At 37.3% G+C, this 17,466-nt stretch overlaps 1 protein-coding gene and 1 long non-coding RNA gene across 2 annotated transcripts; both read right to left on the bottom strand.

Moving 5' to 3' along the window:
* Window positions 1-3,883: 3,883 nt before the first annotated feature.
* On the bottom strand, window positions 3,884-5,330 carry LOC311071050 (uncharacterized protein). Its single transcript, XM_084095264.1, has 2 exons — window positions 4,618-5,330; window positions 3,884-4,523 (listed from the first exon to the last, which is right to left on the bottom strand). Exon 1 carries the CDS (start codon window positions 5,320-5,322, stop codon window positions 4,855-4,857), a length of 468 nt encoding a protein of 155 aa, XP_083951390.1. The 5' UTR covers window positions 5,323-5,330; the 3' UTR covers window positions 3,884-4,523; window positions 4,618-4,854.
* A 1,035-nt stretch (window positions 5,331-6,365) lies between these two features.
* On the bottom strand, window positions 6,366-8,089 carry LOC311071152. Its single transcript, XR_014603773.1, has 3 exons — window positions 7,953-8,089; window positions 7,639-7,843; window positions 6,366-6,967 (listed from the first exon to the last, which is right to left on the bottom strand). It is a non-coding gene; the product is annotated as an uncharacterized lncRNA (long non-coding RNA).
* Window positions 8,090-17,466: the final 9,377 nt, after the last annotated feature.

Genomic DNA, 17,466 nt, shown 5'->3' with positions numbered 1-17,466 from the left:
GCAAAAACTCAATTTTTATTTATTTCCCCAGAAAACAAAACTTAATATCTTATGTCATTTTACTACTTTAGTAAAATAACGTTATGCCTCTTTAAGAAATGTTTGATATTTGGACTGGAAACAAGACAAAAATAAGAAAAGCATTTTTGCAGTGTAATAACTGAACTTGTAACTGTTTTGTTGCAAAGAACAATATTATGGTAGATCTCGTGTTTGAGTTAAAACCTTATTGTTAAGCATAGCAAGAATCATAGCAAAAAGGCAAACAAATAAGAGTTATACCCACCAATTAATATTGCCCCTTCATTCATGACATCATGGATACCGTAATCATACAGAGAAAACATAGTTGCATTGCATACCTTTATCTTTCGCTCGTATCTAAATTGGGCACCTGATGGCTTTGACCTTTCTTGTCCATCTCTTATTTGGCACTCGACATCGACAATCAACAGATTTCCCCTGATCCCCCCATACCCACTGTCACTCACGTCACGAGTCACGACCAGAAGTCAAGACTAAACCAATTCACCTTGGTGGTGGTGACCGACCAAGTAATCGTTTTGTATTACCTATTTTTATTAGCCATTCAGACCATTCAGAAAAACAAAAATGTGCAGAAAATATAGAGGCCTGTATAATATTATGAATGAAATGTGGGTTATTTGGAAGAAAGTCGAGGTGTGACTGACTTCGATAACTATATGGATCCCCCGTCGTCGTCCCCCCCCCCAGCTGTGGAGTTGATTTATTATTTACATTTGTTTTCCCTTTAAGAATTTGTTTAATGCAGCATCCAAATGTATATATGGTGTTTGGGTTGTTTTCAATTAAAAAAAATTGAATTAATATATCATAGAGTTGTTTGTTGTGGTGGTGATTAGACGAAACATGTGGTGACGTCACAATCGTACTGCATTGTGGGACATATAGGTGCCTGAAGTGTACATATGAAGTAGACTCGTCTGTCCATCTAAACCATAGATCTAAACTTCCCTCGTCCACTTCACGAAGTGGAACCATAGAGTGGAACGCACTTCAAAATGGCGGCGGGGATTCCCTCGAGGGGAAGTGCTTAGGGAAGTTCGCAAGTGCGTGTCTAAAAAACCCCAAAAGATCAATTCACCGACTCATTTAATCATAACAATTTCATTCGATTCGTTATGAGTCTATTTATTCACAAACTGAACAGGGACATATGAAAACAATTATAAAGTAAAACTCTTATTAATAATAATAATAAAAATTATAATAAAAATATTTGCCGCATCAGTAGGGGAGAGTGGGGTAAGATGAGCCAGTTTTTACTTATGTGGATCTCAAGGCAAGGGAAATTGAGACAGAAGTACAATGAAGACATCCACTGTTAATTTGGGATGTTGCCTATAAACTGAAAATTAAAAAATGCACCTATGACAAAGAGCCTTGAAAATATGACCTCAGAAAAAAAAGTGTTCATGTGACTCAACTTACCCCAGGCTAGGGGTAAGTTGATCCCAGTCAGTGGGTAAATTGAGCCATCTGGGGGTAAATTGACCATCCTATCTTTCGCTTTTTTATGCAAGCATAATAATAAAAAAACTTGCCTCTTTAAAATAATAATTTATTATACCATGGTCTGGGTGAATACTCGATTCTGATTGGCTGCAGGGTGTCCATTAAAAAGTGATAATGGACACCTAGGAAAGGCGTCCCGTCAATTTGCCTGATGACAGTTATAAATGATTGCGCTGGCTCAAACTCACTGATCAACTGCTGCGGTCGGGTCGCTGTGGCCACGTTGCTTGGCAACGCCTGTATACGGGAGATATTAAATAGTGCGCTCGACTTAATAAATAAAAACCCTCACGATTTTTACTCTAAAACACATTAAAGTATTATTAATTGATTAAATATTTCTTTCGTAAGTAACCATGGTATAAGCGGGTTAATGCCCTTCGAGGTGTCCATTATGTAAGGGTTAATGCCCGACGAGGTGTCCATTATCAGGTTATAACACACTTACCTTTCTAAACAATGTTAACCCTCTGGGGTCTGAGGTGTTTTTGGGGCCCTTGGGATGTTTTGAAATGCCCTGACATTTGTGCTTTTTTCAGTTGCTTATACACATATTAATGGCAAAGGTGTAAATGCACTATTTAGCACAAAACAGGGCTACCATAATATGTGTGCAACATGTATGTACATGTTTGTATTTTTGAGAGAATAATGTTTATGCGTGGTTATTAAAAAAACAAAATCTTCTGCCCAAATGTGTCACTAATATAAAGCACAATACAAATAATTTAAAGAGAAGGCTTATATTGACCTTTTAAGATTTAGCTTATCTACCTTGTAAATATATTTTTTGCTATTTTATTAAAAAGATTACAATTACAACAACAATTACAATTTCATCAATATTTCAAGTGTACTCTTTCTTTGTAAAAAATAAATTATAGGCCTACATTTTACTATATGTATTCATTTATTTGAATATAGCCTATTGGAACAAATACTATAGTAACATCTTAGCTGATGACTTTATTTTTGACAAAAATAAATAAATACTGTGCATATATATATATATATATATATATATATATATATATATATATATATATATATATACATATATATATACAGATATATATATATATACATATATATACATATATATATATATATATATATATATATATATATATATATATATATATATATATATATAACATATGAGCAGAAATTGCTAAACAAAAGCTTATTTGATGTGGCAATAGTCTATTTTAAAAAACTTTATAATTTATCCAAAACTAGTCAACAAAATATTGTCTTTCATATTTCGGCCGACTGTATTGTTTTTATGAAATATTAGGGCATATAAATGTTAATAGCAGTTTAATATGTTTCTTATACAAAGATATTTTATTTCAACACATTTCAGTCGATTTTCTCCATTTCAAAAAGGTTGAACCACTGGTTCAATTTACCCCACATCATCTGGCTCACTTTGCCCCATAGTCACCATTTTGGTAAAAACGGCCTAGCTTAGCAATTCAGGATAACCTTTAGCTTAATGATTCACATGGTTTTAAATGTTGACAAATCACCAACATGTACCATACACAACTTTAGACCTAGATCAATTTGCTTTGACAAAACGGCAAATATACCTGAAATGCAGAAAATTTACTTTAACAAGCAAAAAAGGTGTTTTTGTGGAAAAGACAACTTCCCTCTTGTCCCATGTGCTTCTCCTCTTCACAGTAATATGGAGTCCTTCAAAATGTATGGTCCCATGACACCAAATGTGCATAGTTTCCTAGAAACAGGGGGTGGGTCAACTTACCCACTGGCTCATTTTACCCCACTCTCCCCTATGTCATGGACTACGTGATTTTTTTATTTTTATATTGAAAACATTATGTAAACAGTCACAATGTAAAACGAATAAACAAAAAGAAAGACAGGGGGTCATGGACGTGATGATGTAATTGGGCTTGGGGGCGTGACGTCACGGCAAGAATACGTACGTTTTCTAGTTTAATCATTTAAAGTTATTCCCTGGATCATTTAGTTGGTTAATTTGTGTTATTTTTTGTTTATTTACTTTGATGCTACTATTATTTTAACAGTAGTGTAGGCCTACTGTAATATACTGTGTATGTTTTTATGTAAGTGTTCTTGTTCTGTAATAAAAAAGGGAAAAGGAGAAAATAATTCAAAAGAACAGAAAACATTTGGACAGCAGAGCATCAAAGGCAGATACAGACAGACATACAATAATTTAACTTTAATTATGTGTCAATTTTACAATAGCCATGCCATTCCAATCACTCACTGTTGACCTGTCCTACAGTACTATTATTTACAGTTATTGAATTATTTACAGAGTAGTAGTTCTCAGGCCATAAAACTTTTAGCTGCTTAGAACATACTAAACATATTAAACATTCTGCAACAGCAATATAATACAATAAAATAAACAGATTCAGCATTTAACACAATTTGCACAAGTAAAAATAAATAAATACTAAAAATAAATAAAGCTTGTACATAATATTCAGCTGCTAGCTCTAAAGTATTTATTCTATTTTACATGTGACTGTCCAACAAGCATCACTAACTACCCAGTGTTTGCTGTATACTTGTACATCAAGGAAAACAAGTCATCAGAGAAAGTTTATTTAAAAAAGGCAGTTTTCATTTTCAAACCTTCTGCCTATCTGGTCTTGGTTCTGAAAAGCTGTTAACCATTTGATTTGATTTTGTTAAATGAACAAAGAAACCATGCAGGCTCAGTTCTCCCCTGGCCAGATAAAGAACATGGTGTGGTTTAATTCCAGGCTGCATCACAAGTCAAACTGTGGATTGATATCATTCAGAATATTTCATCCAGTTCTGTCTGCTTGAAGATCAGGATAGTAGGCCTACATGACGCCAGCATTTGGTGGGAGCCTGGGAGGGGGTTGAAGCTGGCCATTGGGTCTGTGCAGAGGACTTGTCTGGGTCTTGTGGTCGTCTATGCGTCCAAAGTGCAAATCCTGGAACACAAATTTGTTTGTGGTTGTCTTGATTCAAAAGCTTAATTTCAATACTTTAACATAGTACGTAGTAGTTAAAAATAAGCGTTTTTACCTTAAATCAAGACATATTTGGCACGTCTGCTGACCGACAGAAACGTGTGTTCCACTTTTCTCCATTTTTTTTCATGTTGGATACACACCCACATTTTTTCGGCACTGACGCTGCTCCCTCTGGCAGCCGCAGCTCACCGCGGGATATTGGTGCTCACCGCGGGACAGTGCTCGCCGCGGTACAGTTGTTCCAGCTGCTCACCGCGGGCCAGTGGTGCTCGCCGCGGGACAGAACCTTTCACTGCAGTGCAGCTCGCTGGCGCTCTGAATGCTGCTCATCCGCTATTCTGCACATCACTGCCCGCACTGATTCACTCACTGGCGGAAAATCGGCCACAGCCAGGAGTCTTACTGGCTTTTGCGGTTGGTCTTTACATGGCTGCTTCTTTTTAGAGCCGCTTTTCTTTTGTATTGGACGAAGAGGGCTCTGCTTTTCTTCACTGACTAGTTTCCTCACACTGCTCCGGTTCACAAGTGCTATCCGGCCAGTCACAAGCTGTGGGAGACGAGCAGGAGCAGGAGTAGCAGGAGCAGGAGTAGCAGGAGCAGGAGTAGGAGCAGCAGCAGGAGGAGCAGGAGCAGGAGTAGGAGCAGCAGGAGCAGGGGGTCGTAGAGGAGCTCGACCTGTCACGACTCGGGGCTTGTGCGTCTTGAAAGCAGCCGCACCGGCCAGTGGAGGCAGAGTCAGGACTGGAGATTTGTTCATTTCACAGTGTGGCCTTTTAGTTGTAGTTAAAATTCTCGCCTGTGGTGTCTGGTTAGGTCGGGTCAGGTCATTATTATGCCCATATCCAGTGAACGTGGGTGCCTGGCCAGTGGGCTTCACAGACTCTCGGTGGATTGACGGCATCTGCACACGGTGATGCTGCCTGTTGGTTACTTGGTTAGGTGTAGTCAGATCATTTTTATGCACATTTCTAATCACCATGAGTGGTGTTGTGTGCGTGGGTGTCTGACCAGTGAACTCCACAGACTCTCGTCGAGTTGACGGCATCTCATTCTGCACACAGTGATACTGCCTGATGGTTGACGATGGTTTTAGCGGGCGAACGATACGGGATGACCTTAAATAAGGTAGAAACATCTTCAAGACTAAAATCGCTGTTCTTTGTGAAATCCTGCTTTATAGCTGTCAATGTTCTCTCTCATGAGCTTGTTCACACTGGAGCGCAATAGCACAGTGATATTCACTCGAAATAGCAGAGTCTATGACGTCACATTGTGCTGACATTATGTGACGTCATAGAATGCTCGTAGCGTCGGAATAGTAGCCTACGTTGCTCTTTGGTATTTGGGTTTAAAAAATGCTTATACATAAACAAGTAGCCTAACATTTCTTGTATATAAATTGGTGTATATAAATCATCTTTATTTACCTAATTCACTATAGTAATATTTTTGTCATTATTTTTAAGTTTGATTTATGTGTTAATCTAACTAATTATTGAAAAATACCCATTTTGACATGCTTTTATTACTTCTTTTCAAATGAAAGTGCTTTATTTTTATTTTATTTTTTAACTATAACTGTTTACATGCCCCATTTTGAAAATGGGGTTGCAAAAATGGAAGTGGTGGATTTACTTCATTCTTACCTTATTGAGGAGTTGATTAAATTTGCTAACATTTGCTATTATTGTGTAATCAATAATAATGTTTAATAAAATATATTTGTACTCCTAAAACCATGTTTTTGTTCAGTTTGAATTCATTTGTCATTAATCGAGAGTTACAATCAATAAGCTGTAGAAAGTTATTTTTTAATCTTATGCTGTTGACTTTATGAAAGTCATGAACATGCACCACACATTCATTAATACAATCTGAGCATTTCTGCATTTTAGTTCCACTTGCAAGCTCGTATGTTTGTTCTCAACATACAATTGAGATTGCAGGAATTGTTTTAGACTACATCAGTAACATTAATACTTAATCCACATTATTCTTGAACATTCCTCAAAGTAATTACAAACTAAAGAGACCATATTAATAACAGTAACACACAACAATGTAAAATAAGGAAATCAAGAACACTTTATCTGACAGCCAACATTCTTCTCTTCAGATCTCTTCAGGTTTGACCTGAGGCAAAATAGTGAGTGGGAAATGGCCCTCTGTGTAGAAGAATGGAAAGACCATCTCAGTGAAATTGTGTGTGAAGGTGTGATAGACAGTCTCACTGAGGCGATCTGAGAATGACAGCTGTCCTGCACTCATGTCCAGTTTCACCCTCACTATTGCAGGTTTCTCAAATCCAAGTAGTGGGACGTGCGACTCCAGAGGATCTGTGACACTAAGATTTTCCCCTTCATGTCCGATACACCAGACTCCACTGGGCAAGCCGTTGGTTCCTTGAAATAACCACATTATTACATTTTCAGATGATACGGCCATACTTAGTCTACTTACAAAAAGTTCAGACATTTCTATCTATAAACAGGAGATAGAGGAGGTAGTGAAATGGTGCAACAGGCATAACTTGCTCTTTAATGTAAATAAAACCAAAGAAATGATTTTTGACCCCAGGTCTAGGAGATCACAGCACACTTCAAATTGAAGGTGTACTCGTTGAGCAGGTAACAACATATAAGAGTTCATGGAGTGGACAAGGACATCATGTTACTGTTTTACAAGGCAGCCATTGAATCTATTGTTCGGTATGGTATTGTGGCTTGGTTTGGTAACCTGTCCGTTAAATTAAAATCACAGCTCCAAAAATGTATAAAAAGGGCAGGGAAAATAAATGGCCAAATGCAACCTACTACTCTACAGAAGCTTTTCGAGGAGGTGGTGAGGAACCAGGGTTTCAAAATCACCAACGACCCAAAGTTTAGTGAGGATGAGCTGATGCCTTCAGGCAGAAGGTACAGGTTAGCAAACTGCAAGCTTAACAGGTATAAATTCTCATTTGTGCCGCTTTCAATCAAGTTAATGAATAATAACAGATAAGGTGTGTGTGTGTGTATTAGCTGCAGTGATGTATGTGTGACAAATACTACTAAATAAGACTTCTGGTACTAACATTATGGTTATAGGTTGTGTAATGATAGGGCACTGGTGCAATATTATGTATGTGGACGGTATCCAGGACGGTAAGCACACAGGGACAATGATCAAATCTCTCCAGGTTATTGGGAATCTCCTCTCGTATTTATGCCTCACACTCATCAGATCAGCAGATACTATCAGGTCAAAGTTGGCTGTGTTAGGGTCCAGAAACACAGGATCTATCGATCGAGAGAGAGATAGTTTAAAAACAGAAATGACATGGATTGAAAAGAAAGGTTGAATTTTGTGCATTTACTAGTGTTTGAACTGTTACATGGATTGACTCACTGTAACTGACAGATCGTCTGACTTTCCTCCAAACATTGAGATTAAAGTTGCCTACAAACTTGACACAGTCAATACGATTTCCTGGAGTCATCTCTGGATCCTGGAATTCGCACTGGGCTCTGGGAAAACATTCAGCGGCGAGCACTGATTTGATCAATTTTAAATTTTCATCTATAGTTAGAGGAGAAACTATGGAAGCTTGTTTCATCCAACGGAAAAGTCTATATCTCACAATTCCTAGAAACAAGTCAGAATTGCAAGTTATAATCTTCTGAGATAAAGTCACAATTAACTTTTTTTAATTGTGAGATCATTATATTTAACAATTCTGAGATAAATAGATATATAATATCAGAATTGTGAGTTATAAACTTAGAATTTTGAAAAATAAAATCAGAATTACGAGTTTATATCTCGCAATTCTTATTTTTTCTCAGAATTGTGAGATATAAACTTGTAATAGTGAGAAAAAAAGTCAATTGTGAGATTAAAAATCCCAATTACCTTTTTTATTCCATGATGGAAACTAGCTTCCATAAGAAATTCTGCTTACCTCATCATTGTGTCCTTGAAGTTCTATTGAAAATGTAGGAAACAGTCAGGAACAGATTTTAGTTTTTTTTTTCTTCTTCAAGTTAATACATCATTTTAAGGTTAGAATGTATAGAAAATAGTTTTTTAAATTATTGTTAATAGTAAATATTAACATTGTTGTTATTAATTGTATAATGTACTTTTCAAGTTGTTTATACTGTAAAAATTATGTTTGTGGGAGGAGGGTGTAAAATGGCTAACCTGAATTCTTCATCGATCTTCTGACTTTTATCTTTCAGACTTTCCAGTTTTAGTTCATTAAGCCTGGCATTTTCTTCATCATCCAAAAGCTGCACAAAAAATTACTTGTCACCCATTATCAAAGTCACCATGAAATCAAACCTGACAATTAAAAAAAAAAAAAATTATGGGATATTGTATTTATCGTAAATGATTTATCCGTGCAGATCATCATTTATTTTTAATTCACTTGCCCTCATAATCTTTAATCAAAATAACTTCCCCTCCCTCTTGCAGTGACATCTCTTCTCTTCTCTGATGATGTGTTTACTGGCGCGAGGGCGGGGCAACCTGTCACTCACATGAGATAGACCAATAGCAAACCACAACCATCTAATCAATTCCCCATGGACAAAATCAAGTCCCACCGTACATTTTTTTTTCTTGTTCATGGAGCCGTTTCACTCGGATATACATCACAGAAAAAAAAAGAAAAAAAAATACTATCGCAACTTCCGTTTCATGCCGACTTTAATTTATTACCCAGAGTCCAATAATAGTGGTGCTCCAAAAATAACACAATCTCATGGCAATTTGTAATTATTTTACATTTTGATGAATTCGTGGCTAATTCATATGGATCTGTATGATCTCATTTGTATGTTTTTGTATGATCTATTCTACCTCTGCCTCAGTGATGGCTATGTTTAGGGGTGGATCACATGAGGTTGCTGTAGAGCAGAATTTGACTGGTTATGTGATCTAAAATCATTTAAAAATCCAAAAACATTTCCCTACACAGATTACATAATTGAAAGTGACTTTTGTGTGAGCTGTGCTTCATGCATTGCTACACTGTTGACAATAGACTATAAACCTTTTTTTTGTAAGGCTTTTTTGTAAACTTCACACAGCTCCTCTAGATAGCGCCTGTGATCCAGGAATGGATAGGACAGGTTTCTCAGAGCCAAGTTAAGGGAAGGATCATTAGCAGATATTTATCTGCACAGTGGACACTGTCTCGAGACACTTAACGTTATGCCTCTTTAAGAAATGTTTGATATTTGGACTGGAAACAAGACAAAAATACTAAGTAAGAAAAGCATTATTGCAGTGTAATAACTGAACTTGTAACTGTTTTGTTGCAAAGAACAATATTATGGTAGGTCTCGTTTGAGTTAAAACCTTATTGTTAAGCATAGCAAGAATCATAGCAAAAAGGCAAACAAATAAGAGTTATACCCACCAATTAATATTGCCCCTTCATTCATGACATCATGGATACCGTAATCATACAGAGAAAACATAGTTGCATTGCATACCTTTATCTTTCGCTCGTATCTAAATTGGGCACCTGATGGCTTTGACCTTTCTTGTCCATCTCTTATTTGGCACTCGACATCGACAATCAACAGATTTCCCCTGATCCCCCCATACCCACTGTCACTCACGTCACGAGTCACGACCAGAAGTCAAGACTAAACCAATTCACCTTGGTGGTGGTGACCGACCAAGTAATCGTTTTGTATTACCTATTTTTATTAGCCATTCAGACCAGTGGTGTAGTCTACGTGATACGCAGGTATACGCCGTATACCCACTAGAAAAGGCCAAGGATTTGCGTATACCCACTTAAAAAAGCGTGAGGATACGTATCAACTTCGTTTTGTGTCAGAACTTTCACACTTTCATTCATAAATTCAACCTGTCTGTGTTTGCGAAGCGACGGATCGAATCGCGGAATCCAGTCACGAAACGTCATGGAATTTGGCTATTTTTGAATGAATAAATCAGGGCTGTACAATGAATCAAATCTCGATATGGACTAGTGTCTATGAATATTAAAGCTAAAAGAGACTGCAGTTGTTCTACACGTCTCTGGGAATGAGCGCTCAATGTGTGCTCCACTAACTGTTACACACACACACACACACACACACAGAAGCACGCGTGACTCACGCTCGTGGTGTTTTCAGCGTTTCACTGTATTGAGACATGATGTAGGCTACACATGTGCATTTCATCGCAGAGCTGTGATGAGTAACTTGACGAGAATTTCACCATTTCACTTGATAAAACTATCGTCATTCATTCGTTTCATACACACAGAAACTGTCTTTACGACAACCTGTCAAAATAAAAGTTCGGTATAACTTGAAGAAATTATACCAGAAATATATTACTATTGCACAGTAAAGTATACTTCAGGCCTAATAATAATAATAATAATAATAATAGTTTATTAAAACACACAGAAACTTAAATGCCTACAACCCACCAAAATAAAAGTTCGGTCTAACTCAAATATATTAGAAAGAAATTGCACAGTAAAATGTGTTTTAAAGTAACACCATTTTTTTTATTTATTTTTGAGTGTGTGTGTGTGGGGTGGGGGGGGGGGGTGGGGGGGGGGGGGGGGGGGGGGGGGGGGGGGGGGGGGGGGGGGGGGGGGGGGGATTTTGGATATTACAGTATACTCACTACAAAAAACTAGACTACACCACTGATTCAGACCATTCAGAAAAACAAAAATGTGCAGGAAATATAGAGGCCTGTATAATATTATGAATGAAATGTGCGTTATTTGGAAGAAAGTCGAGGTGTGACTGACTTCGATAACTATGGATCCCCCGTCGTGGACTAAAAGTGGACTGGAACGCAGCATAAACCAGTCTGAATTGATTGCTTCAAGAATTGGATTTAATCGGTTCAAGTGGTTCTCGAGTCAATTCACCGACTCATTTAATCATAACAATTTCATTCGATTCGTTATGAGTCTATTTATTCACAAACTGAACAGGGACATATGAAAACAATTATAAAGTAAAACTCTTATTAATAATAATAATAAAAAAAAAAAAAAAAACATTTGCCGCATCAGTCATGGACTACGTGATTTTTTTTATTTTTTATATTGAAAACATTATATAAACAGTCACAATGTAAAACGAATAAACAAAAAGAAAGACAGGGGGTCATGGACTACGTGATGATGTAATTGGGCTTGGGGGCGTGACGTCACGGCAAGAATACGTACGTTTTCTAGTTTAATCATTTAAAGTTATTCCCTGGATCATTTATTTGGTTAATTTGTGTTATTTTTTGTTTATTTACTTTGATGCTACTATTATTTTAACAGTAGTGTACTGTAATATACTGTGTATGTTTTTATGTAAGTGTTCTTGTTCTGTAATAAAAAAGGGAAAAGGAGAAAATAATTCAAAAGAACAGAAAACATTTGGACAGCAGAGCATCAAAGGCAGATACATAGACAGACATACAATAATTTAACTTTAATTATGTGTCAATTTTACAATAGCCATGCCATTCCAATCACTTTGACCTATTATTTACAGTTATTGAATTATTTACAGAGTAGTAGTTCTCAGGCCATAAAACTTTTAGCTGCTTAGAACGTACTAAACATATTAAACATTCTGCAACAGCAATACAATACAATAAAATAAACAGATTCAGCATTTAACACAATTTGCACAAGTAAAAATAAATAAATACTAAAAATAAATAAAGCTTGTGCATAATATTCAGCTGCTAGCTCTAAAGTATTTATTCTATTTTACATGTGACTGTCCAACAAGCATCACTAACTACCCAGCGTTTGCTGTATACTTGTACATCAAGGAAAACAAGTCATCAGAGAAAGTTTATTTAAAAAAGGCAGTTTTCATTTTCAAACCTTCTGCCTATCTGGTCTTGGTTCTGAAAAGCTGTTAAGTTCTCCCCTGGCCAGATAAAGAACATGGTGTGGTTTAATTCCAGGCTGCATCACAAGTCAAACTGTGGATTGATATCATTCAGAATATTTCATCCAGTTCTGTCTGCTTGAAGATCGGGATAGTAGGCCTACATGACGCCAGCATTTGGTGGGAGCCTGGGAGGGGGTTGAAGCTGGCCATTGGGTCTGTGCAGAGGACTTATCTGGGTCTTGTGGTCGTCTATGCGTCCAAAGTGCAAATCCTGGAACACAAATTTGTTTGTGGTTGTCTTGATTCAAAAGCTTAATTTCAATACTTTAACATAGTACGTAGTAGTTAAAAATAAGCGTTTTTACCTTAAATCAAGACATATTTGGCACGTCTGCTGACCGACAGAAACGTGTGTTCCACTTTTCTCCATTTTTTTTCATGTTGGATACACACCCACATTTTTTCGGCACTGACGCTGCTCCCTCTGGCAGCCGCAGCTCACCGCGGGATATTGGTGCTCACCGCGGGACAGTGCTCGCCGCGGTACAGTTGTTCCAGCTGCTCACCGCGGGCCAGTGGTGCTCGCCGCGGGACAGAACCTTTCACTGCAGTGCAGCTCGCTGGCGCTCTGAATGCTGCTCATCCGCTATTCTGCACATCACTGCCCGCACTGATTCACTCACTGGCGGAAAATCGGCCACAGCCAGGAGTCTTACTGGCTTTTGTGGTTGGTCTTTACATGGCTGCTTCTTTTTAGAGCCGCTTTTCTTTTGTATTGGACGAAGAGGGCTTTGCTTTTCTTCACTGACTAGTTTCCTCACACTGCTCCGGTTCACAAGTGCTATCCGGCCAGTCACAAGCTGTGGGAGACGAGCAGGAGCAGGAGTAGCAGGAGCAGGAGTAGCAGGAGCAGGAGTAGGAGCAGCAGCAGGAGCAGCAGGAGCAGGGGGTCGTAGAGGAGCTCGACCTGTCACGACTCGGGGCTTGTGCGTCTTGAAAGCTGCCGCACCGGCCAGTGGAGGCAGAGTCAGGACTGGAGATTTGTTCATTTCACAGTGTGGCCTTTTAGTTGTAGTTAAAATTCTCGCCTGTGGTGTCTGGTTAGGTCGGGTCAGGTCATTATTATGCCCATATCCAGTGAACGTGGGTGTCTGGCCAGTGGGCTTCACAGACTCTCGGTGGATTGACGGCATCTGCACATGGTGATGCTGCCTGTTGGTTACTTGGTTAGGTGTAGTCAGATCATTTTTATGCACATTTCTAATCACCATGAGTGGTGTTGTGTGCGTGGGTGTCTGACCAGTGAACTCCACAGACTCTCGTCGAGTTGACGGCATCTCATTCTGCACACAGTGATACTGCCTGATGGTTGACGATGGTTTTAGCGGGCGAACGATACGGGATGACCTTAAATAAGGTAGAAACATCTTCAAGACTAAAATCGCTGTTCTTTGTGAAATCCTGCTTTATAGCTGTCAATGTTCTCTCTCATGAGCTTGTTCACACTGGAGCGCAATAGCACAGTGATATTCACTCGAAATAGCAGAGTCTATGACGTCACATTGTGCTGACATTCTATGACGTCACTATATGCTCGTAGCGTCGGAATAGTAGCCTACGTTGCTCTTTGGTATTTGGGTTTAAAAAATGCTTATACATAAACAAGTAGCCTAACATTTCTTGTATATAAATTGGTGTATATAAATCATCTTTATTTACCTAATTCACTATAGTAATATTTTTGTCATTATTTTTAAGTTTGATTTATGTGTTAATCTAACTAATTATTGAAAAATACCCATTTTGACATGCTTTTATTACTTCTTTTCAAATGAAAGTGCTTTATTTTTATTTTATTTTTTAACTATAACTGTTTACATGCCCCATTTTGAAAATGGGGTTGCAAAAATGGAAGTGGTGGATTTACTTCATTCTTACCTTATTGAGGAGTTGATTAAATTTGCTAACATTTGCTATTATTGTGTAATCAATAATAATGTTTAATAAAATATATTTGTACTCCTAAAACCATGTTTTTGTTCAGTTTGAATTCATTTGTCATTAATCGAGAGTTACAATCAATAAGCTGTAGAAAGTTATTTTTTAATCTTATGCTGTTGACTTTATGAAAGTCATGAACATGCACCACACATTCATTAATACAATCTGAGCATTTCTGCATTTTAGTTCCACTTGCAAGCTCGTATGTTTGTTCTCAACATACAATTGAGATTGCAGGAATTGTTTTAGACTACATCAGTAACATTAATACTTAATCCACATTATTCTTGAACATTCCTCAAAGTAATTACAAACTAAAGAGACCATATTAATAACAGTAACACACAACAATGTAAAATAAGGAAATCAAGAACACTTTATCTGACAGCCAACATTCTTCTCTTCAGATCTCTTCAGGTTTGACCTGAGGCAAAATAGTGAGTGGGAAATGGCCCTCTGTGTAGAAGAATGGAAAGACCATCTCAGTGAAATTGTGTGTGAAGGTGTGATAGACAGTCTCACTGAGGCGATCTGAGAATGACAGCTGTCCTGCACTCATGTCCAGTTTCACCCTCACTATTGCAGGTTTCTCAAATCCAAGTAGTGGGACGTGCGACTCCAGAGGATCTGTGACACTAAGATTTTCCCCTTCATGTCCGATACACCAGACTCCACTGGGCAAGCCGTTGGTTCCTTGAAATAACCACATTATTAAATTTTCAGATGATACGGCCATACTTAGTCTACTTACAAAAAGTTCAGACATTTCTATCTATAAACAGGAGATAGAGGAGGTAGTGAAATGGTGCAACAGGCATAACTTGCTCTTTAATGTAAATAAAACCAAAGAAATGATTTTTGACCCCAGGTCTAGGAGATCACAGCACACTTCAAATTGAAGGTGTACTCGTTGAGCAGGTAACAACATATAAGAGTTCATGGAGTGGACAAGGACATCATGTTACTGTTTTACAAGGCAGCCATTGAATCTATTGTTCGGTATGGTATTGTGGCTTGGTTTGGTAACCTGTCCGTTAAATTAAAATCACAGCTCCAAAAATGTATAAAAAGGGCAGGGAAAATAATTGGCCAAATGCAACCTACTACTCTACAGAAGCTTTTCGAGGAGGTGGTGAGGAAACAGGGTTTCAAAATCACCAACGACCCAAAGTTTAGTGAGGATAAGCTGATGCCTTCAGGCAGAAGGTACAGGTTAGCAAACTGCAAGCTTAACAGGTATAAATTCTCATTTGTGCCGCTTTCAATCAAGTTAATGAATAATAACAGATAAGGTGTGTGTGTGTGTATTAGCTGCAGTGATGTATGTGTGACAAATACTACTAAATAAGACTTCTGGTACTAACATTATGGTTATAGGTTATACACTCATCAGATCAGCAGATACTATCAGGTCAAAGTTGGCTGTGTTAGGGTCCAGAAACACGGATCTATCGATCGAGAGAGAGATAGTTTAAAAACAGAAATGACATGGATTGAAAAGAAAGGTTGAATTTTGTGCATTTACTAGTGTTTGAATTGTTACATGGATTGACTCACTGTAACTGACAGATCGTCTGACTTTCCTCCAAACATTGAGATTAAAGTTGCCTACAATCTTGACACAGTCAATACGATTTCCTGGAGTCATCTCTGGATCCTGGAATTCGCACTGGGCTCTGGGAAAACATTCAGCGGCGAGCACTGATTTGATCAATTTTAAATTTTCATCTATAGTTAGAGGAGAAACTATGGAAGCTTGTTTCATCCAACGGAAAAGTCTATATCTCACAATTCCTAGAAACAAGTCAGAATTGCAAGTTATAATCTTCTGAGATAAAGTCACAATTAACTTTTTTTAATTGTGAGATCATTATATTTAACAATTCTGAGATAAATAGATATATAATATCAGAATTGTGAGTTATAAACTTAGAATTTTGAAAAATAAAATCAGAATTACGAGTTTATATCTCGCAATTCTTATTTTTTCTCAGAATTGTGAGATATAAACTTGTAATAGTGAGAAAAAAAGTCAATTGTGAGATTAAAAATCCCAATTACTTTTTTTATTCCATGATGGAAACTAGCTTCCATAAGAAATTCTGCTTACCTCATCATTGTGTCCTTGAAGTTCTATTGAAAATGTAGGAAACAGTCAGGAACAGATTTTAGTTTTTTTTTTCTTCAAGTTAATACATCATTTTAAGGTTAGAATGTATAGAAAATAGTTTTTTAAATTATTGTTAATAGTAAATATTAACATTGTTGTTATTAATTGTCTAATGTACTTTTCAAGTTGTTTATACTGTAAAAATCATGTTTGTGGGAGGAGGGTGTAAAATGGCTAACCTGAATTCTTCATCGATCTTCTGACTTTTATCTTTCAGACTTTCCAGTTTTAGTTCATTAAGCCTGGCATTTTCTTCATCATCCAAAAGCTGGTGAAGAGGCTTAAATAAAGCCTTGATCTGATTTTGCAAATGGGTTGCATCGTCCTGAAAGGATTCACATTAAACAACAACAAAAAACCCATACAAAAACATGTTGCAATAATATCTAGAGCAAATATTCATAATTATCACCTTAGTTGATTATATTAAAGGTCCACCAACCAATTTTGATTTACTGATCGATCATTACAAAAAATTACTTGTCACCCATTATCAAAGTCACCATGAAATCAAACCTGACACTTAAAAAAAAAAAAATTATGGGATATTGTATTTATCGTAAATGATTTATCCGTGCAGATCATTTATTTTTAATTCACTTGCCCTCATAATCTTTAATCAAAATAACTTCCCCTCCCTCTTGCAGTGACATCTCTTCTCTTCTCTGATGATGTGTTTACTGGCGCGAGGGCGGGGCAACCTGTCACTCACATGAGATAGACCAATAGCAAACCACAACCATCTAATCAATTCCCCATGGACAAAATCAAGTCCCACCGTACATTTTTTTTCTTGTTCATGGAGCCGTTTCACTTGGATATACATCACAGAAAAAAAATAAAAATAAAATACTATCGCAAC

Source organism: Abramis brama (assembly GCF_963993115.1).
Source record: "Abramis brama genome assembly, chromosome: 20".
In the NCBI taxonomy this organism is placed as follows: domain Eukaryota; kingdom Metazoa; phylum Chordata; class Actinopteri; order Cypriniformes; family Leuciscidae; genus Abramis; species Abramis brama.
The sequence above is the reverse complement of the archived record's forward strand: the minus strand, read 5'-3'. Positions and strand labels throughout refer to the sequence as shown.

What these genes read in the sequence shown, in the direction of transcription:
- LOC311071050 (XM_084095264.1), bottom strand. Translation starts at nt 5,322, where the DNA reads ATGAACAAATCTCCAGTCCTGACTCTGCCTCCACTGGCCGGTGCGGCT.